This window comes from Somniosus microcephalus, chromosome 3 (genome assembly GCF_052327205.1).
Source record: "Somniosus microcephalus isolate GS21.2 chromosome 3, FLI_Smic_1.0, whole genome shotgun sequence".
Lineage (NCBI taxonomy): Eukaryota > Metazoa > Chordata > Chondrichthyes > Squaliformes > Somniosidae > Somniosus > Somniosus microcephalus.
Window position 1 is genome coordinate 48,521,792 of NC_140989.1, and position 23,358 is coordinate 48,545,149.

Consider the following 23,358-nt stretch of genomic DNA (forward strand, 5'->3'; position numbering starts at 1 on the left):
GCCACCAAACTATCTCTTTTTTATTTGACCTTTCACCATAGTCAACAATTCACTTGGATCAATTTTGTCAATTCCCATCATAATCTTGAAATCTTTAGTTAGGTCACTTCAGCATTTCCTTTATTTCCCAAAAGCAAGCCTAACTTTCTTTCCTCAAAACTTAAATTTCTGATGTTTGGAATCATCTTCATTGATCGACTCTGTAGCCTCCCAAGGACCATTATTATCCTTGTAATGATTAAGTGACCAGAACTACACATATACTTCCATCTGGGGTTGGACCAGCCCCGTATACAACAATAACCTCTCTTAATTTCACTGTGTCTCTCTGCTAGTACAGTCTGTACCTTACTTATCTTTTTAACTTCAGCTAAGCACCACGATGATGGTTACATAATTTTATCATTTAACCTACACACCGTTTTCTTGATCACAGTGTATAAGTGCCCCATTTAGCACTTAATTTTTCCTTTTGATTACTTGCACCAATATTGTTTTATACTTATCAACATTGAACTGCATTTGCCACCTGTTGCCCTGGCTAACTACGAGATTTAAATCAATCTTAAACTGGTTGCATTGTTCCTAAATATTTACCTTCTATCTTGTTATTATTTGGGAACTTTGAGAATTTTCTCCCAATATCCCCGTTCAGCTCATTAATATATATTTAAAAATAATAGCAACAACCCTTGGGCACACAGAGCATAATTTCAAACTTTGTAGATTACGTGAAACTTGGAAATTTAGTAAACAATGAGGAGGTAAGTAACAGACTTCAGCAGGACATAGACTGGTGAAATGGGCAGACACATGGCAAATGCAATTTAATGCAGAGAAGTGTGCAGTGATGCATTTTGATAGGAAGAATGAGGAAAGGCAATATAAACTAATTGGTACCATATTAAAGGGGGTGCAGGAACAGAGACACCTGGGGGTGTATGTATACAAGCCTTTGAAGGTGGCAGGACAAGTTGAGAAGGCTGTTTTTTTTTAAAGCATACAGGATCCATGGCTTTATTATTAGAGGCATAGGGCTGGATTTTGTCACTGGGGCGGGCTGGGGGCGTATCATCTGCTTTTCGTGCTATCCACCCGATTCCAAATCGATGTGGGAGAATGATACGATTTTCACCTAATTGGGCAATTGAGTTCCAGCGTGTGGGAACCCATGGCCCAATTGGTTTTTTCAGTCTGAAACTCGCCTCCAATGACGTCATCATTGCTGCTGCATTTAAGGTCTGCAAGAAGCCTTGCTTCTTCTGCAGACTGACAACCTTTTAGCCTTTGCTGTGAGAGGGATCTGGAGGCAATATGACCAGCGAGAGACCTAAGTCTGCTCCCAGATTTGATGACATCGCCCAGCAAGCTTTGGTGGAGGGAGCAAGAGCTAATAAGGAGGTGCTCTTCCCTTCTTCAGGGAGGAAGAAGCCTCCCCAGCAGACCAAGGCTGTGTGGATCCAGGTGGCCCAGGAGGTCAACTCGTTGTCGCTGATCCGCAGAACCTGGCTTCAGTGCAGGAAGAGGTTTCATGACCTTCTGCGCACTGGAAAAGTGAGTATGACTTTCCCATCACCCTCAATCTGATCCCCATTGCCTCTCCTCATCAGCACTTGGCTTTAGCAACCTCTTCCTCCACATCCCACTTGACACTGACATCCCTGCACCTTTACCCATTCCCTCTCTCTCTATGGTCACATTCACCTAACTATTCGACTATGCAGCCCTCACACTCCCTATCACTGTGATGCTATGAAAACAACTTACAACACACAGGAAGGGCCCTTGGTCTTGCCACCTCACTCCATCTTTGTCTCCTTCTAAGCATCTATGTTATGGATTCTCTACACTCACTCCTTCATTCTCACTCAAACTCCACTTGTCACCCTCATTGCAGGAAAAGAGAGCTCACAATAAGAGGGAAAGAGCGAGGACAGGAGGAGGGCCACCCTCAGTAGCCCACCTCACCCCTTGGGAGGAGGCGGTCCTGGAGATCGTGGGACTCGAGGATGATGCGCAAGTGGGGGATGGACAGACGGGTGCATCAGAGAAAGCTGGTGACAGAATAGCTTTTCAGCTCTCTCATTGACATTGCATGAGTCGCTGATAATGATTCTGAAGCTCTAGCAGATGGACTTATGATCATCTGCAATATGCAATGTGCATGTAACCTTGGCCTCACATCTCTGACTCTTTCCTTTACTCCCCCACAGGACCATCACAAGCATCCGTCCCCACTATCCAGGAGGAACAGCTTGAGCCTCCAGACTCCTCAGAGGAAGCTGCAACCTCTGAGGACGCAGCATCAGCAGAATTCAGCAAACCCAGCACCAGCGCAGACACTCACACCTCGGTGGGACCATTGCGAGATAGAGTAGTGTTGTCACCTGGTGTATCACAGCTCTCAAGTGAGCATCAGCAGATTGTGGAGACAGGGACAACAGTGGAGAGTCCTAGTCGGAGGGCGCAGGACTCTCCCAGCTCGGCTCAGCTGCATGTCGACCTTCTGCCTCTGTGTCCATCCAGAACAGCGGTGCTCGAACTCCAGGAACAGATGCAGGAGTCTCTGGCAGGTTTTGCCTCCAGGGTTGCTGTGAGTGTGGAGCGAATGGAGGAGTCCATCGCGAACATGAGCAGAGCCTTTGTGGAGTCATTGGCGCATGAAAGCAGCACCACGGAAAGGATGGCAACCTCCGTGGAAAGGATGGCTACAGTAGATGAGAGGAAGGCTACGGCCGTGGAGGAGCTAAGTCGCCAGAGTGTAGAAAACATGGTGAGTGTTCAGAATAGACTGACATCTCTGGAGGAGCGATGGTCAGCTATTGAACAGAGAAACCAGACCTTCATGGAAGTCCTTCTGAGTAGGACTGCCAGTGTAGATACGGGTCCCCATGGCCCCCCTGATGTGCAGCAAGGTGCTCACAAGCCACTTGCAAGTGCTGAGGTGGGCCTGACCCATGGCAGAGAACAAGGAAGTGGGGGCTCCTCTCCAAGCGCTCACACTTCCATTCCACTGCCATGTCCTCGGTCAGAGCCCCACCAGAGTCCCCACCAACTGAGATCGGCATCTCAACCCCTGCACAGCCGCAGGAGCAGCAGACTGTTGCCGAGCCCTCACAGGTTCGCAACCCCAGAGGACGCCTGCCAAAGGTGTCGAGACACGAGCAGCAAGAAAGTGAGCAAGGGGCCTCCACATCTGCTGATGCCAAGGGAGAACCACCACGTAGGAGCACGCGTAAGAGAAAGATACTGCACAAATAGTCACTTGGGTGAAATGTGATGTTTAACGATGAAAAGCCATCAGTTGATTATTGTAAACAAAAATTTTGATGGCAACTGTTGCAGTTGTGGCATGTGTCATTTCACTAATGGGACTTCCACATTGAGGGCTTAGGATTACTTGCAATTGTCAGTATGGTGGTCAGAGTGCTAGGAATCCGGAGGTTCTTGGCCATTGTTGATGGTCTGATAAGAAGGTGCAAGACAAAATTGTTTGATTGTGCAGGCTAAGCAAATCTGGCCAAGATGAGTGCGTCCCTTGCATCCCGGGCAGCAGTGTGGTCGCGCGCTGGCGCCTTCTGGCCTGTGCAGCTTCAGGTGGGTGAGCAGCAGCTTGGCACTCCTGTTGTTGCTGCTGCTGTTGGTACTGCTGTTGTTCATGGTTCTGCTGCTGCCACGGCTGATCTTCATTCGAACCTGATGTCCAGGAGGAAAGGAAATAAATGGTTCCCATGCTTCTGGTATATGCCTCAGTTGAGGAAGCGCTCAGTCAAGGTGGCGAGAGGGGTTTCCCAGGAGGTCACACTGGAGATGGGTGTCAGGCTCCAAACTTCCACAGCTATGGTTATGCCTGCTAAAAGTTCCCCCAGACCTGAGACAACAAAGTCCTGCCACCTGCAAATGATGACTGATCAAATCTCCTATTTAATGGTGGAGCTGCAGCTGATAGTCAGCAATCCAATTGTGCTACCACCAGATTTCACCGTTGTGTTGCAGAGGAGGCGTGCATCACATCGGAAAAGTGTTAAAATCAGAAAGGCCTCTCAAAATGGGATTATAGAGGCAATTCAGTGGTTGTTAAGGGCCCTAAGGGCCTATCCTGCCTCTTGGAGGCTGGACGGAGACGGGCTCAGAAACCACGCATTTGGGAAAATTGCTTGGAGGTGGGATGGAGGCGGGGTCGGGCCCGCCCGCCACTTTTTGCAATTTTAACACCCCACACGCCTCCATTCCCGCCTCCTCAGGGCTGGCAAAATCGAGCCCATAGAGTACAAAAGCAAGCAAGTTATGCGAAACCTTTACAAATCACTGGTTAGGCCCCAGCTGGAGTATTGTGCTCAATTCTGGGCACCACACTTTAAGAAGGATGTCAAGGCCTTGGAAAGGGTGCAGAGGGCATTTACTAGAAAGGTGATGCAGGACTTCAGTTACATGGAGCGAGTAGAGAAGTTAGGGTTGTTCTCCTTAAGAGCAGAGCGGTTAAGGGAAGATTTAACAGAGGTGTTAAAATCGTGAACGGTTTAGATAGAGTACGTAAGGAGAAACTGTTTCCAGTGGCAGAAAGTTCGGTAACCAGAGGAAACAGTTTTAAGATAATTTGCAAAAGAACCAGAGGTGAGATGAGGAGAATTTTTTACGCAGCACTGCCTGAAAGGGTTGCAAAAGCAGATTCAATAATAACATTCAAAAGAGAATTTGATAAATACCTAAAGGGGAAAAAATGTGCAGGGCTAGGGAAAAGGGCAGGGGAATGGGATTAATTGGACAGTTCTTTCAAAGAGCCGGTACAAGCAAGATGGGCCAAATGGCCTCCTCCTGTACTGTATGATTCTATGATAATCCCTGGGTAAACTGGTCATCATTTGTTTTTCCCAACCTGAAAAGTTTACACCTATTCCTACATTCTCTTTATAAGCTAATTTTCTATCTAGTGCCATACTTTACCTCCTATTCTATGACACCTTAACTTATCCATTGTCACTTATGTGGACCCTTTTCAAAACTTTTCTGACAATCCAGGTATATAATATCGTCTGCTCATAATATCATAATGAGCTTAAAGCTCTAGAAAGTTATTTAAATATGGTGTCCCTTTCCCTGAATCTATTAACTATCTCAAAATGATTTCAATTACTTGACCTAAAGCTGATGTTAAGTTTACTGGTCTAATGTTGCCAGAACTGTTTTAACCTGCTTCTTGAATTTTGGATTTATGTTACCCATTTTCCAATCTTCAGGAATCTTTCCTGAATTTAACTAATTTACACAAATACAAGTTAAAAAGCCTTGTGGATGCAAGTTGTCTGGACCAGGTACTTTGTCTATTTTAAGAGCATCTGACCTTGTTATAACCATACTTGTTATTTGCCTAATGCTGAGCTCTTCCTCTGGAATTCTGAAATCTGCTATCCAGTTTAGGCAGCTTCCTTTTTCTGAGTAAAACTCGTTAAGTATTTAGTAATTCCGATATTTCTTTGTCATCAAATTCCAACTTCCTGGTATCGCTTCTTAAGTTGATTTAATATTATCTTTTACCCCTTATTTATTGCAAATTATAAACTTGTTCAGACTGCCCTTTTCTTCAGCTGGACGGAAGCCCAAATACATGACCTCTGACTCCCCTCTCACCATTTGGTCAGTTGTGCTGCCAGTCAAACCCATCTAGCTTGAATCAGAACCACAACCATGGTACCTACATGGCCGGTTCAGCTAAGACTTCACCCTATGCTCAATGGAGGGAAGGTAAATATTACATCAGATTTATGCAAGAAACATGGCTCTGTTGGCCACTTTGTCTAATCCCAGCTACTGGACGTGGGCAGCACGGTGGCATAGAGGTTAGCACTGTTGCCTCACAGCGCCAGGGACCCGGGTTCAAATCCGGCCTCGGGTGACTGTCTGTGTGGAGTTTGCACATTCTCCCCGTGTTTGCGTGGGTTTCCTTCGGGTGCTCCGGTTTCCTCCCACAGTCCAAAGATGTGCGGGTTAGGTTGATTGGCCATGATAAAAATTGGCCCTTAGTGTTAGGGGGATTAAATACGCGGGGTTACGGGGATAGGGCTTGGGTGGGATGGCTGTCGGTGTAGGGACCGGGGTGCTAGGGTTTGGATGATCAGCCATGATCTCGTTGAATGGCGGAGCAGGCTCGAATGGCCTACTCCTGCTCCTAGTTTCTATAAAATATGGGAACCTGGAACAAAATTTTCATTTCCTGACTAAACCTACATAAAACATTAGATCGGACCCAGCTGGAGTATTGTGTCCAATTCTGGGCACCACACTTTAAGAAGGACGTGAAGGTTTTGGAGCGGGTACAGAAGAAATTTACTAGGATGGTTCCAGGGATGAAGGAATACAGTTATATGGATAGACTAGAGAAGATGGGGTTGTTCTCCTTGGAGCAGAGAAGGCTAAGAGGAGATTTGATAGAGGTGTTTAAAATCATGAAGGATTTAGATAGAGTAAATAAAGAGAAACTGTTTCCAATGGCTGAAGGGTTGATAATGAGAGGGCACAGATTTAAGGTGCTTAGCAAAAGAACCAGAGGCGACATGAGGGAAAACTTTTTTATGCATCGAGTGATTAGGATAGGGTGGTGGATACAGATTCAATAATTGCCTTCAAAAGGGAATTGAATAAATACTTGAAGGAGAAAAAATTGCAGGGATATGGGAAAAGAGCGGGGGAGAGGGCCTAAACGAATTGCTCTTCGAAAGAGCTGGCGCAGACTCGATGGGCCGAGTGGCCTCCTTCTGTGCTGTACTAGTCTATGATTCTATAAATGTTAATTTGTTGGCTGCCTATTTAGAAAGTGTAACAGCCAATCAAGCCAAAATCTTGTACCAGGCCTATCCCAATACAGTGTTACAAGGTTTATTGTTGTGGTCTCCCTGATTATAGGCTAGAGAAGGAATCTAACACAACATTTTCAAATGTATAGCATGTCTCTGTAACTCTCTTCCACGACAAAAATTTGTGCGTTTGATCAAAAAGAGGCAATTGGAAAATCTCTTGAGAAAGGTGGCTCTTCAAATTTTAGAGAAGCCAACAGGATGTTTGAAAATCTCTGAAGACAGGCTGATGGTCCTAAAAGACAAAGGAATAGTATGTGCATTTGAAAGTAATTTATAGAAGATTAGATAAGATGCTTTCCATTGTAAATATATAAATATTATATAACTTAGATAAACGAGTCGATCTGTCTGTCCTTCTGTCTGTCTGTCCTTCTGTCTGTCCTCACGTGTGCATCTGTCCGGCTATGCGCTCGAAAGTTATAGAGCGTACCTACGCGTGCGTTACGTCAAAAGAAAGCTTACCTTTCCGAAACGGTGGTAAGCGTATTTACGTTTCGGCCGGACAAAAATCGTGCCCGCGGTATCCGAAAAACTTTCAACATTCCGCTCATTAGCATCTCATTATCCGCTCATTAGCGACAGAGTGACCTCGAGGTCGACCAATCGTACGCCGGGTTGCTGGCGCGTGCGGCCGGGCCCTCCTACGGTCGAGTGACGGGACGATTGACCAATCCTACGCTTTGGTGACCTGACGGTCGACCAATCGGTGCGTGTGTGGGCGGGCCTTATCGTTCTGAACCGAGGTGAGTCGCCGCCATCTTGATTCCAAACTTTTCCTTTCTTTTTCCCGCTTTCTGCGTCTTTCAAAAAAACGTTGCTTTTAAAACACATATTGTTTTTAAAAAAAAGTTAATTACTTTCTAAATCTTTTATCTAATCTCATTAATTTTCCTACCTTTCCCCGTTTTTCCAGGTAGGCCTCGAAGCCTCGGCCTCTCCTCCGCACCCACGACCGAGCTAGGCACCTCCCGGCCCCAGTCAACAAGCGGCCCCCGATCGCCGCCATCTTTGTGAAGGCTGGAGGGGCGGGCCTCAGCCGAGCGCCGCTACCGCCGCCATCTAGCTAGAGGCTGGTGTGGCGGGTGGCGGCACGGAGCTCCGCGGAGCAGGTGCGCGGCGGCATCTAACTCGCCCCCCCGCCCCCCCCCCCCCCCCCAGTCTGTCTCTCTCTCTTCCCCACGCCTCCTGAATGCGCGGGGGAAGAGGCCCGGCGCACGCCGCTTTCGGAGACTTCAACTCCGTGACAGGTAAGGAGGGTCTTCGTTCACATTGGGCGGTGGGTGGGTTCCTCGGGTGCTGATCCCTGGCGGTGTGGGGCCGGAGCCCGGCTCTTACCTTGCCCCGGAGAGCGGGCGGACGGCGGGGCCTGGAGTAGCAAATCGGGCACCACGGCAGAAGAAAAACTGAGAGCGACAGAGGGGAACAGACGTCAGAGAAATAGGGAGGGAGGAGAGGGGCAGGGAGGGAGAGGGGCAAGGAGGGAGAGGGAAGAGAGAGAGGGTGGGGGGGAGAGAGGATGGGGGGAGGGGAGAGAGAGAGAGGGTGGGGGGAGGGGGGAGAGAGAGGGTGGGGGAGGGGGGGAGAGAGAGGGTGGGGGAGGGGGAGAGGGAGAGGGTGGGGGAGGGGGGAGAGAGAGGGTGGGGGAGGGGAGAGGGAGAGGGTGGGGGGAGGGGGGGAGAGAGAGGGGGAGGGGGGGAGAGAGGGTGGGAGAGGGGAGAGAGAGGGTGGGGGAGGGGAGAGAGAGAGGGTGGGGGGGAGAGAGAGGGTGGGGGAGGGGAGAGAGAGGGTGGGGGAGGGGAGAGAGGGTGGGGGGAGGGGAGAGAGGGTGGGGGGGGAGGGGAGAGAGAGAGGGTGGGGAGAGGGGAGAGAGAGAGGGTGGGGAGAGGGGAGAGAGAGAGGGTGGGGGGAGGGGAGAGAGAGAGGGTGGGGGGAGGGGGGAGAGAGAGGGTGGGGGGAGGGGGGAGAGAGAGGGTGGGGGGAGGGGGTGAGAGAGGGTGGGGGGAGGGGGGAGAGAGAGGGTGGGGGGAGGGGGGAGAGAGGGTGGGGGGAGGGGAGAGAGAGAGGGTGGGGGAGGGGAGAGAGAGAAGGTGGGGGGAGGGGAGAGAGAGAGGGTGGGGGAGGGGAGAGAGAGAGACGGTGGGGGGAGGGGAGAGAGAGAGGGTGGGGGGGAGGAGAGAGACGGTGGGGGAGGGGAGAGGGGGAGGGGAGAGAGGGGGTGGGGAGGGGGAGGGGGGGAGGGAGGGAGAGAGAGTAAAGCAGGGAGAGACAGGAGGAGAGAGAGAGAGGGTGAGGGAGGGAGAGCGTGAGGGAGAGGGGGAGGGAGAGTAAAGCAGGGAGAGACGGGGAGGGAGGGAAAGAGTGAGGGGGTGGGACAGGGAGGGAAAGAGTGAGGGGGTGGGACAGGGAGGGAAAGAGTGAGGGGGTGGGACAGGGAGGGAGAGCTTACCTTCTTCCTTCGCAGGGGTCCATCGGGCCAAGTTCCCCCCCCAGTCGCTCTCTCTCTTCCCCCCCCAGTCGCTCTCTCTCTTCCCCCCAGTCGCTCTCTCTCTTCCCCCCAGTCGCTCTCTCTCTTCCCCCCAGTCGCTCTCTCTCTTCCCCCCCAGTCGCTCTCTCTCTTCCCCCCCAGTCGCTCTCTCTCTTCCCCCCAGTCGCTCTCTCTCTTCCCCCCAGTCGCTCTCTCTCTTCCCCCCAGTCGCTCTCTCTCTTCCCCCCAGTCGCTCTCTCTCTTCCCCCCAGTCGCTCTCTCTCTTCCCCCCAGTCGCTCTCTCTCTTCCCCCCGTCGCTCTCTTCCCCCCAGTCGCTCTCTCTCTTCCCCCCGTCGCTCTCTTCCCCCAGTCGCTCTCTCTCTTCCCCCCAGTCGCTCTCTCTTCCCCCCAGTCGCTCTCTCTCTTCCCCCCAGTCGCTCTCTCTCTTCCCCCCAGTCGCTCTCTCTCTTCCCCCCAGTCGCTCTCTCTCTTCCCCCCCAGTCGCTCTCTCTCTTCCCCCCCAGTCGCTCTCTCTCTTCCCCCCCAGTCGCTCTCTCTCTTCCCCCCCAGTCGCTCTCTCTCTTCCCCCCCAGTCGCTCTCTCTCTTCCCCCCCAGTCGCTCTCTCTCTTCCCCCCCCAGTCGCTCTCTCTTCCCCCCCCAGTCGCTCTCTCTCTTCCCCCCAGTCGCTCTCTCTCTTCCCCCCCAGTCGCTCTCTCTCTTCCCCCCCAGTCGCTCTCTCTCTTCCCCCCAGTCGCTCTCTCTCTTCCCCCCCAGTCGCTCTCTCTCTCTTCCCCCCCAGTCGCTCTCTCTCTTCCCCCCAGTCGCTCTCTCTCTCTTCCCCCCAGTCGCTCTCTCTCTCTTCCCCCCAGTCGCTCTCTCTCTTCCCCCCAGTCGCCCTCTCTCTTCCCCCCAGTCGCCCTCTCTCTTCCCCCCAGTCGCTCTCTCTCTTCCCCCCCAGTCGCTCTCTCTCTCTCTTCCAACAACAACATGCCCTCAAAAGACCCTCGGCACCGCCGGGCACTTCACCTAGTATTATATAACTTAGATTACTTGTTCAGTGTTGGTTCAATAAATTCATTTGATATTGTGTAAGACAATTCGAATCTGACAAACCAAAAATGTTGCAATGTAATCCTTTTATTGTGTTTGACCAAGTCCAGACACACGCAATGGGCTCGATTTTCCTGGGTGCCACCTGCATGGTGTGGGGGGACCCGGGAGACAGCAGGAAACCCGGAAGCTCGGGTTTCCTGGCACGCTGTGGAGCGTGCGTACCACGTCAGGGGCAGGTTCCCTGCCCGGAAGCCATCCTGTTTGACAGGCTGGCTTCCAGTCACGCGGGGAACTCTGAGAAGGAAGCCGCCGGACAAGGTAAGTGCTGGGCCCAGGATGGTTTGGGGGGGGTGGTGGGGGGAAATGGTCCGATCCCCCCAGTGGGGGGCGTGGGGGTCCAAGATCGGGGAGGACCGATCCCCGGGGAGGGGGTTCCGATTGCTGACCCCGAGATCGAGTCACAATCCTGGGGCGGGGGGAGGTGTTTCAGGCCCCAGGAGGTTGGCGGGGGGGGGGTCGCCGAAACTGAAGCCACCTCATTGCAGCCACCAGGAATCCAGAGCCCCGGGATCCCTGGCCGCCTGCAGTAAAACCTGTAGAGGCTTCAGGCCTTATTATAATATGTAAATTGCCAACCCGCCTCTTGGCCTTTAACCATTTCATTTATTTCTAGCTACAGTGCAAATCCACAAGCCATGCACACTTTTATAAGTAAAAAGAAAGCAAAACCCTTAGTCATATGAGATGAAACCAAATCCTAATCCTACATATATATGTATACACGACTAGCATATTTTACAATTGTAAGCTTTAAATGGGGTCTGCTATTTACAGACACAGAAATTAAATCTTATGGAGGCATAGGATGGTCTCGTACCTAAGCACAATTATCAAGCAGGGTTTGTTTACCTGGACGCATTACTGAAAGCTTACTTAGATTTCAAGGCAACGATCAATTCTATCGAAGGTTTGGGAAGTTGGGCCAAAATAATCTAGTGTAAAATGTAACAATAGCATGGAGGGTAATTAGCAGTCAGGTGTGATTATAGTGATCCTCAATTTTGAATTCAGGAACTGAATAGAAACATCCCTTGTATTACTGGTATGTTTCCATCTGCAAACACATGTAATTTGCACCTTTAAAACTCCTTATAAAGAAAGGAAACTACATAGAAATAAGTAGGTGAGAAACAATGTTTTGAAAAGTTATATTTTAAGTTGATGTTGCATTTGTTCTGTTTGTATTTAAGTGGATTTAATTACATTCTTGGTGTTATCAGATGTACTTATTGACTTGCACCTCTCCAATCATAATAGTTGAGGAGAAAATTCTACCTCACATTCCTAAAGCATGTGTATCCCTTAACTGGAGTGTTATCTTCCAGCTCTGGCAAGCTAAGAACAAAGCAGTTGTAACTAATATCAGTGAGTGTAACACTCCCTCTCCAAACATTAGTAATTTATTTTTCTTGTAGTACGTTATCCTTTGTGAACTGTTGGCTTGTACCTTGAACCTTATTAGGTTAAACTAATAGAATTTCACAGAATGCAAAAAAATGAAGCCTGTTTATTTTAATAAAACAAAAATTATTGGGGAAAAAATAATCAAGCATTCTCAACAGGAACTTTCCATAGGATAAATTTACCAATCCTGAAGACAGGGTTGGAGGATCGACAGAACAGGATTGTAGCTCTATCTCTGACCTGTGCTTCTTTCAAAATTGGTGACTTATCTTTCAAAAGCCTATCAAACTAACTTAAAAAATAATTTAAACTAACTCTTGAGTGCACGATCACACTAGGGATTGAAGACCAACAGGTTTGCGATCATATTTCCTTTTCCAGATGAATCTCGTGCACACTGCTTCCCATAAATAAAATGCATAATATATCTATGACCAAAACGTTTCTTAACTTGATTTCAATGAAAAAAGTGAAAGCATTGAGAAAACACCAAATTGGTTTCTGAAAATAAACACTGAAACTTGAAAAAGATAAAGGCAAACCATTAAAATTGTGACTATAACTACTTTTTAGCACCTTTGTGACTTTGGGGTATGATTTTCACTGCACTATGTTTGGTGAAAAGGTAAACCCATTTTTTTAACTAAGTAAGTTCACTATTTCATTACAAATAATGGGAAGTGGAAATCTTTCTGTCTTTATGAATGTAATACTGTAGAATGCCGTCGGTATTGCTGATTGGTCTGTGCCAACTATGTGATTGCATCAGAGCAATTGCATTCCAACAATCAATTCCACAAGAACATGCAAATTAGACATATTTTATTTCAATGTCCATATTTCCCATTTTTTGTACCCTAATTTTTAATTGTTTACTTCACCTTTTTTAATTTTTTTATTTTAAAATTATTTCTAGCATTCTATGCTATTTAATTCTCCCACATGTTCAGGTATTGACCCAGTAAACCTTTCTGCTCTTTTTGATCTGCATTTCTCCTTCATTGTGTGCAGCCACATGCACAGATAGGCTCAAGCCTCTCTCATCTGCCTGATGCAAATTTCCCTTCTCCTATTTTCCGAGGTCACAGCCTGTTCACTCTCTCGGCTATCCCAGACTTGACCATTATATCTCCATTACTCTCTGAATGTGGCTGCACTACATAATAGGAGATGGTTTATCATATTGGAAGCCTTTGCAAAGAGAATTGATGGAAAGTGATTTCAGATATTGAATTCTTCCTAATAGGGGTGAGTTGGTACAATGAGATTCTACATACTGTAATAGGAATGAAATGGTTTAGGCATAGGAATTCCATACATTGTGAATAACCAGGAAGTTGTTTGGAGGAGAATGGAAAATGCATGAACCAGTTGGAATTTTATACAGTGGGCCTGAATGAGTAGTTTTGTCCACTCGAACTGTAGGTAATGGTAGGTAATTTGGTTAATTAGAACTCCATGCATTGGGAATGGTTGAATGTGGTTTTGGTTGACTGGAATTCTATGCTTAGATCTGAACTATACTCTAATCAGCTATGTGTATAACTGGAGTTGACCTAATATAGTAAGTGACCTTTCTTAAAGACAGCTGGATAATTATTTCAAAAAGATAAGGTGACCACTCAATTTGAACACCATGTACTGCTGCACAAGAGAACAGAACACTTTCCTTAGTCAGATAAACACACGCGATACTGGTTGTTTACCAGAATATGAAATGACAATGACTCGGAATTTCCTGAAAACTTGCAGCAAAAAAAAATGATGAAAGTACAGCGTAACGCAAAATTTCAGTGCAGAAGATTGAAGAAATTTTGGCGTACGTAACTTACGCCAGCTTTTATGCTACGCCCAAGTTTCCTTGATCTCTTGAGCTGATTCAGTAGAACCTCAGCTGAAGGTCTCCACTGCTCGTTCACAAAGCTCTGCACCCCCATGCAAAAGGGTATGAATTTCCTCCATTTATGCTGTAAATTTATTCCTAAAATTTTAGCTGTAGTAGGACAGTCATATATCTGGTGTTTAATGGCGAGTTAAAAAAAAAATTAAGCATTTTATTTTTATATTTCTCCTTACTGAGCCCAGCAATGTATTTTCCTGTATCTTTGAATGCATTTTTATGGCATGAGAATAAGCGAAATTAAAAATTGAAAAGGTTCCATGATTGCATTTGCTTAAACATGCTGCGCCTAATGTGCGTAAATAATGGTTTGATGGCTTCAAACTTAAATTTTCATAAATAAAGAGGGACTTAAAGAAGTAACATGGTGTAAGTTCTGCAATTTCCTCAGGCCTGATTAATTTCTGCTGACTTCTGCCTATTTTGTGCCGGTTTTTGCGTTCTGGTGTAAGGTAACAAGATTCAAGGCAGCAACCCTGAGGATTGGGAGCAGTTTAGGATTCAACAAAGGAGGACAAAGGGATTAATTAAGAAAGGGAAAATAGAGTATGAGAGTAAGCTTTCAGGGAACATAAAAACTGACTGTAAAAGCTTCTATAAATATGTGAAGAGAAAAAGATTAGTGAAGTCAAGCGAAGGTCCCTTGCAGTCAGAATCAGGGGAATTTATAATGGGGAACAAAGAAATGGCAGACCAATTAAATACATACTTTGGTTCTGTCTTCACAAAGGAGGACACAAATAACCTCCCAGAGAGGTCGGGGAACATAGTGTCTAATGAGAGGGAGGAACTGAATGAAATCAGTATTTGTAGGGAAATGGTGTTAGGGAAATTGACGGGATTGAAGGCTGATAAATCCCCAGGGCCTGATAATCTACATCCCAGGGTACTTAAGGAAGTGGCCCTAGAAATAGTAGATGCATTGCTAGTCATCTTCCAAAATTCTATAGACTCTGGAACAGTTCTCATGGATTGGAGGGTAGCTAATGTAACCCCACTATTTAAAAAAGGTGGTAGAGAGAAAACGGGGAATTATAGACCAGTAAGCCTGACATCGGTAGTGGGGAAAATGCTAGAGTCCATTATAAAAGATGTAATAGCAGAGCACTTGGAAAACAGTGACAGGATCGGACAAAGTCAACATGGATTTACAAAAGGTAAATTATGCTTGACAAATCTACTGGAATTTTTTGAGGATGTAACTGGTAGAATTGATAAGGGAGAACCAGTGGATGTGGTGCATTTTGACTTTCAGAAGGCTTTCGACTAGGTCCCGCATAAGAGATTTGCATGCAAAGTTAAAGCACATGGGATTGGGGGTAAGGTACTGACTGGGATAGAGAACTGGTTGGCAGACAGGAAGCAAAGAGTTGGAATAAACGGGTCTCTTTCCGAGTGGCAGGCAGTGACTAGTGGGGTACCGCAGGGATCGGTGCTAGGACCCCAGCTATTCACAATATATATATTAATGATTTAGACGAGGAAACTAGATGTAATATCTCCAAGTTTGCAGACGAGACAAAGCTGGGTGGGCGAGTATGCTGTGAGGAGGATGCAGAGAAACTCCAGTATGATTTGGACAGGTTGGGTGAGTGGGCAAATGCATGGTAGGTGCAGTATAATGTGGATAAATGTGAGGTTATCCACTTTGATGGCAAAAACAGGAAGGCAGATTATTATCTGAACGGCAATAGATTGGGAAAAGGGGAGATGCAACAACACCTAGGTGTCCTTGTACACCAGTCGCTGAAGGTAAGCATGCAGGTGCAGCAGGCGGTTAAGAAGGCAAATGGTATGTTGGCCTTCATAGCGAGAGGATTCGAGTACAGGAGCAGGGATGTCTTGCTGCAGTTGTACAGGGCCTTGGTGAGACCACACCTTAAGTATTGTGTGCAGTTTTGGTCACCTTATCTGAGGAAGGATGTTCTTGCCATGGAGGGAGTGCAGCGAAGATTCACCAGACTGATACCTGGGATGGCAGGAATGACGTATGAAGAGAGATTGGGTCGATTAGGCTTATATTCGCTAGAGTTTAGAAGAATGAGAGGGGATCTCATCGAAACTTATAAAATTCTAACAGGACTGGACAGACTAGATGCAGGAAGGATGTTCCCGATGGCGGGTGAGTCCAGAATCAGGGGTCACAGTCTAAGGATAAGGGGTAAGCCATTTAGGACAGAGATGAGGAGGAATTTCTTTACCCAGAGAGCGGTGAACCTGTGGAATTCTCTACCACAGAAGGCAGTTGATGCCAAATCATTAAATATATTCAAGAAGGAGTTAGATATATTTCTTAAGGCTAAAGGGATATGGGGAGAAAGCAGTGACACGTTACTAAATTTGGATGATCAGCCATGATCTCATTGAATGGTGGAGCAGGCTTGAAGGGCCTAATGGCCTACTCCTGCTCCTATCTTCTATGTTTCTATGATTCTGAGGAAATTTCGGCATAAGTACAAGTTGGCAAGATTGCCGTAAATTTGAGGAAATTCCAAGGCATTAAATTGTGAATAAACATTGATCAATCTCTATTTCTCATTAAATAAATCTGTCACAATAAAAAAAAGGGCAAATGATTTTTGAATTGGACATCATGTAGCTGTCCAGGGTTCATTAGTCATTGTAATGTTACTACAATTATGACAATGGAGCAGATTTTTCTTCAGTTAGATGAAAAGCATCTTCAAAATGTGTTACAAGTAGAATAAACATTGGAAGGGAAGAGTGCAACATTTACTCATAGGCAAACCTTTTCAACATTTGTCTGTAAAAAAAGAACACCATACTGTGTAAAGTGTACAGTGTTGCAGTAAACAGAGAACAAAGCAAGTAGATCTCATAAAACAGATATTAAGTCAAATGACAGCAATAAGGAAAAGAAAAGCTAAAATTAAAATGGCATTGTCACCCATGTAAAGTTATTTGCAAATAATAGGCAAAAAACTGCAAATGTTAGACATCTGAAACAAAAACAGAAAATGCTGGAAACGCACGTCAGTCACCATCAATGAAGAGAAAAAAGGTTCATGTTTTGAGCGCCCTGCTTCAGCATAGATGTGAAGTCCATTTAGAGGGTGCAGAAGGGATTCACTAAGATGATACTAGAGAGGCTTTAGTTAGGCACAAAACAGAGAAACTGGGGCTTTACATCAGAGCAGAAAAGGTTAAGAGGATAATGAAGAAAAAAATCTTTTTTAAAAACAAAGAAGCCTGTTAGCCCATAGAATGCCCGGCCAGAAATAGTGATGGATGCAGAATCCATATAGTTTTTAAAAGGGAAGTAGAGGTTCAAAAAATAACAAGGGCAAGGGAATGGGACGACCTGAATAGTTCTTTTTAAAGAGAGTCAGAACAGGTACAATGGGGTGAAAGGCCTCCTATGCTATTATAACATTCTGATTCTATGATTGCTCTCCTTTCATACTGAAAATTATTGATGTAGCATTTTAATAAAATTGGGAAGGAAGAGAAACACTAGCAGAGATAACCTCAGGCCCCTTTTTTACACTACCAACCATCTTGTTAAACTCATCTCCACCCTCACCTCTTAACAAGTGCGAGGAGCTCGTGGATTTCTTCATGATCAGGATGGAGATTTTCCATTGAGCTGCCTCTGCTGCTATATCTACAGTGCCAAACCGCCTCCAGGCATATCCCTACTCTTTCTTTCGTTCTTTCTTTTTTTCCCTTTCTTTCCTTCTTTCCCTCTCTCTCATCTACCCTCATACTCTTTCCAATATTTGAAAAATAAAAATAAGGGTATGTGGAAAGGACTTATCCATGAGATCAAACTTCTGCTCCCTGAACCCATTCCCACTAAACTGCTAACCACTCAACTTCCCTTCCTGCTCTCGTGCTAGCTGACAGTGCAAATAGTTCCCTCTCCTCAGCAACTGTCGCCCACCCTTGTCATCAGCCCTCTCCTCAAACAACCCACCCTTGATTCCTCTGTCATTGTTAACCACCAGTGACCGTGGGGCATTGTTCCTCCTCAATCCCTCTGCCTCCGTCTTCCTAGAACTTCTGTCTTCAGTGTCCTGGGACCATTTGACACCCTCCTAGTGCTTCCAAACCTTGGAAACTCTTCACTACACCCCCCCACCCCCATACCTTCAAAATATGTTAGACATGGTGACCCCAACCCAGTACAAGCCCCATTCAAAGTGCCTCCAGGTCCCAGAGATGCCTCAAAGCTGTTCTTATAAAGCCTCCCATTCACCATGAGCAATGCTATAGAAGATCTGTTAGTAGATTGAAATGTTGCTAAATGCTCCATTCATCTTAAATAGGTTAACGTCCTTTTTAAAACAAAACCAAGGGACAGGCGCATGAGTGTTAAGTGTTCCATCTGTTGATATTTTTGAAAGTAATTCCTAGGTTTAAGAGAGATGGTCAATTAAAAAGTAGCAATTTGGTTATACTAAGCTTGGCTTTTAAAATCCTGTTGATTGTAGGAGGAAGGGGAGAGGAGTTAAAGAGTTCACCACAGTTCTGGGGTCAGGTCAGAGTTACTGTAAGTATGAGACTGCAGTATGAAACCACTGCTGATCAGTGGTAAATGTCAACCTAACATAACCCATAAAAAAGATCCAGGCAAAAAAATTCAATTCATAGACTTCGTTTCACTCAACTGCAATTTGGACAAGGAAAATAATTTTATAATTTTATAGTGCATAGAATGAACTATTTCCCTTGTGTTCTTGTATTTCAGTGATATTTCCCAGAGTGATTCCTTGGAGAGAATAGAGTCTGGGGCCTTTGTTGATCTTCTGGACTTGGTGGAACTGTAAGTTGATGTTTGTAAATATAATGGTCCGTATTTTCCGATCGGAGGCTTCCTGCGTGCGGAGGCCTCCAAACTGGAAAAAATCTACGAACTTACCTGAGGGCTCCCGAGGTGCATATACTTCCGCTCCTGGGCCTCTCCAAACTCGAAATGCACAGGGCCCACATATCCCAGAGGCACATACGGTTCACAAGTGTCCCTGGTATCACATGGGCCATGGGGAGCCAATAGGAGAAGGGTATCGTCCTTCATACACTTGACAGATAGAACTGTCAAATATATGAATGGAGATCACCCCATAACACAGTAAAACATTAAATAATTTTTTAAATCACATTTTTAAAATAAGTTGAAATTACAATAAATTAAATATTTTAAACAAAAATTAAATTTTTTGAAAAAAATAAAGTTTTTTACGAGGCTAAAAATAAACTTACCTTTTTTAAAAGTATTTTTAAATGATAAATGAGTGGAATTTTTTTTTTTTTAACTTTTTTCAACTCTTATGCTGGTTAAAGCGGGCCTTACGCCTGCTTTTACCAGGCGTAAGATTTCTAAGGGTTTTCTGCAGGCGGAGGTTCTCCAGACAGCGAAACTATTCGCCTGCAGAGGTCCTTCCCCAGGGCAGGCGTCCGATCTGTCAAGAGCATTCTTGACAGATTGGAAATACCGATTTTCAGCACTTGCGCTTCGCATGCCTGAAACCGGCATTTCCAATGTCCCTACGGGTGTGTACACAGCTCGTACACACCCGTAGGCATCGGAATATACGGCCCAATCAGTTTGCGAGTGCCAAACCAATTTGACCTTGATGCCAATGCGATCAAAGGATTCAAAACGCCAGATGTCTATTTAATGAAGTATAGAAAGTATTCAGGTTAGGGATGAAGTAATGCTGATCTTAATGACAATAATTTCTGCTAATAAAGTATTATACTGAACATAAACCATAAAATTGCAGCTACTTTAGACTAAAAAGGACACCTTATTTGCTCAACTTGCGTCTTTATTTTAAGCGTTGGTCACAATTTCCAGCTAAGGCACGCTAGCAGCTTTGCATCACTAATTTCCAAGGGAGAAATCTCCATTTAAAGGTCGATCATGGAAAAGAAAAGAATGGACAAGCATATCAAATTTTTAGATTAGAGTATTAGGAAGAACACAAAATAGATTTTCAGCTGTAAACTATTATCACTGCATGTATAAACAAAAGGTCAATTTTTGGGAACGAAGGGAATTAAGGGATATGGGGATAGTGTGGGAAGGTGGAGTTGAGGTAGAAGATCAGCCATGATCTTATTGAATGGCGGAGCAGGCTCGAAGGGCCAAATGGCCTACTCCAGCTCCTATTTCTTATGTTCTTATGTCATTGAAGTGAGGTGGTAATCTGGCAGCTTCCTGGGCTGGTCATCTTTAATATTTCAGCTCTTGCATCATGATGCTGACACAAACCGTAATGTTACAGTAACGTGGCTACTTGTATTCTTGTAATAGGTCTGTTACAAAAATATATTAATAAAAAAATTAAAATGAATATATAGTTTTAGAAGCTCAACCTCTGCTGTGCCTTTTATCTTTGTCTTGGCCCATGACTTTTCTTGTCTCTCTCATTCTCTTTCACCTGATTCATTAGGATAAATGCACACATCCTGTCTTCCTAGCTGTGAGCTGCACTTGGAGAGAGCAGGTCAGAGAATTGATCCTACAGTTTTAGCCCTATCTCTGCTCTGAACTCTGTTGAATAGTGGCTCCCCGCAGAGAGAGCGAGATGGGCGAATTTAGCTTACAATTTTACATTTTCTTGGTAGGAGAACATCTGTAGAGTTCTCCTGGTCTCCTGTTGTAATTGCAGTGTAAAATCGGCGGAAACACTGGAGAAATGGCTGTTATTATTAGGTGCAATTCTGCATTCTCAGCAGGGAGCTGCACTTATGAAGAGCATTGGTCATAGGTGGGCTACAACATTGTAGCCTGATTCTCTGACCTGCACTCCTGGGAACATGGGGTTGTGGTATTCCCCTATTGTTTATTGCTTGATCTATTTTAACATTTACTTAACTTAATTTCTTCTGTTTTAGTTTTAAATATTAAAACATGACAATTTTCCAGTCCCTCCATAGATCCAAAGCTATTAATTAATCTTAAATTCTTACATGTTACATTCAAATTATGCTCCATGTCTCTTTTACTGGTCCATTAATTCTAATATCTCACTTTCTTCTATCCAGCTCAATTCAGAATACAAAGCATCTGGTGAAAATTGATCAAGAAGCTTTCCAAAATCTACCACGGCTAAGATACTTGTGAGAGAACTTAATTTGCATTAGTTTCTGAGAAGCATGTTTCATACAGTGCTGTTTGTATTTGATGTACCAATTGTGATTCACATGGTGCTAGTTGTTTTATTCAGTGTTTATTGTAGTTTATGTCTTGGTTTACAAAGATCACAAAAATAAGTGAAGATAGGGGAGGTAATTTGGACAAACTCTTTCATCTTTCTACAAAAATAGAGGCCCTGACATTCTCCAGGGGTTCGTTCGGTCCCCTTCCAGCTGAAATTTAGGCATGAGATTGGCAGAACTCCCAGGGAAGCTGTGTAACTGCTGAGAATGGCCATTTACACCATTTGGCTGGGAGTTCTGCCGATCTCCTACTGTAACTTAAGGAGACCGGGAAGACCCCCTGTGGAATTTCAGGCACATAGTCTGCCCATCACAGTATCTATGCCTCTTGAATGATTCCAGAGTTTTTCCCTCTGCTAATGTGCCCAGAAGACCATTCCAGGTATTGATCAGTTTATAACTATGTCCTTTTGTTCTGCAGTCGAGATTTCAGTTAAAAGCGTTACAAATTTACTTTTTCTATTTTGCTGATGGGCCCCAATATTGCTCTCTTTCGCGGCTGGGGATTGCTCATTTCCCAGGCACTACTGGGAGGAAAGTGTGGCTTTCTAGCTCTTTCATGTTGCTGGGGCTTTCATAAAGGGGCGAATAAGCACAGGAAAAGCTGAGGGGGTCTTGCATTTATATAGTGCTTTTAGAATAGAAATACTTCCCAGCGTGCTTCAGCGATGTAAGGAAGAAACTCTGTATAAAACACAAGTCCATCCAAGACTTTAATAATGGTTCTACTAGTAGAGAAAGTTGAGTTAATAAGCTTTTGTTTTTTTACATTGTCCAGGAGCATCTTCTCAAGACCTCAGAACTATGAACTCCTGTTTCTCCTACAATCTTAGGCATTTAAAACCCAGGCCTTGTAAAGACCTAAGCACTATGTCTCAACTTATCTTGTCTTCTCTTCCATCCGTTTCAACCTTGGCGGTGTTCCTGTGCTTGGGCCTTCACCTTGGTTTCTTATTAACAAACAACACCTGACAGCTAAAAGTAACCAAGTCATTGGCTGACCATCCATTATTTGCATATTTTATGCAAGTTCCCTTTTACTTCCTGCCTTTTGAGAAAAATATACAACATTACTTTTCATAAAGTAATAACATTTTACAGCACAGAATGAGGCCATTCAGCCCATCATGTTTGTGCTGTCTCCGAGTTATCCATTTAGTCCCTTTCACCTAACCTATAATTTCTTCTTTTTCTAATATTTATCCACTTATGAAAACTGTTGTGCATTCTTCTTGCACCACTGTTTCTGTTAAAGCTTTCCATGCCCTCTGTGATAAAGTAAATAAATTCTCCTCGCCTCTCCCTTCATTCTTTGGTGATGCACTCTGCTGCCCGTATCCTAACTCGCACCAATTCCTGTTCACCCATCACTCCAGTGTTCGCTGACCTACATTGGCTCCTGGTTGAGCAACGCCTCGATTTTTAAAATTCTCCTCTTTGTTTTCAAATCTCTCCAATGCCTCTCCCCCCGCTATCTCTGTAACCTCCTCCAGCCCTACACCCCACCAAGATCTCTGCGCTCCTCCCATTCTGGCCTCTTGCGCATCCCCGATTTTAATCGCTCCACCATTGATGGCCGTGCCTTCAGCTGCCTGGGCCCTAAACTCTGGAATACCCTCCCTAAACCTCCCACCTCTCTTTACTCCTTTAAGACACTCTTAAAAACCTCCATCTGCTCTAAAATCACCTTATGTGGCTCGGTGTCAAATTCTGTTTGAAAACGCGCCTTGGGGTGTTTAAGGTGCCATATAAATGCAGGTTGTTGTTGTTGCACTTAAGTTGTGCCCTCTAGTTACCAATTCACCAACCAGTGGAAATCATTTTTCCCAATTTATCAAATTGAAACCTCTCATAATGTTGAACTCCTCTATCCAACTCCTTTGGGTATCTGAACCCCTACTCCTTTTAAAGTTATACCATTTAGGGTATATATCCTCTCCTTATTCTTCCAGCCAAAAGTATAACTTCACATTTGTCCGTGTGGGATTTAATTTGACGCCTATTTACGTAATCTACTAACCTGCATATGTCCTCCTGAAGTTGCTTATATTCCCCTTCAGAGTTAACCACGCTTCCTATTTTTGTATCATCTGCAAAGTTTGATATTGTGTACATTGCTAATGCAGAAATTTTCTGTTCCAAGCTAGAAAGTATTCTGCTCTGTGAAATTTCCTGTGGAGATGCTCCTCTACATGATTATCAGCTGAACAGTGTTAATTCCCTCAGAGTGGCAATCTGAATAGATGAGTAATCAAAGAGAGGGAAAATAACACTAAACATGGGAATGCCTCCTGTGAGATGGGGAATTTTAAATAACGTTTGATATCGCCCTGGTTTAAGTATTCTATTAAAAGTATTTCCCATTGCATGTACCTTCTCCTTTACCTTTTTGTAGACTTGTATTTTTGTAATATTTTGAGACAGTCACCTGAA

General features: G+C 45.1%; 1 protein-coding gene across 1 annotated transcript in view; it reads left to right on the forward strand.

Moving 5' to 3' along the window:
• Positions 1-23,358, forward strand: part of LOC147121028 (lutropin-choriogonadotropic hormone receptor-like) — a 130,739-nt gene that overhangs the window by 50,621 nt on the left and 56,760 nt on the right. Inside the window, exons 3-4 of the mRNA XM_085980332.1 lie at positions 18,449-18,523; positions 20,752-20,826. Coding sequence (XP_085836458.1) covers positions 18,449-18,523; positions 20,752-20,826 — 150 coding nt within the window. The remainder of the gene's footprint in view (positions 1-18,448; positions 18,524-20,751; positions 20,827-23,358) is intronic.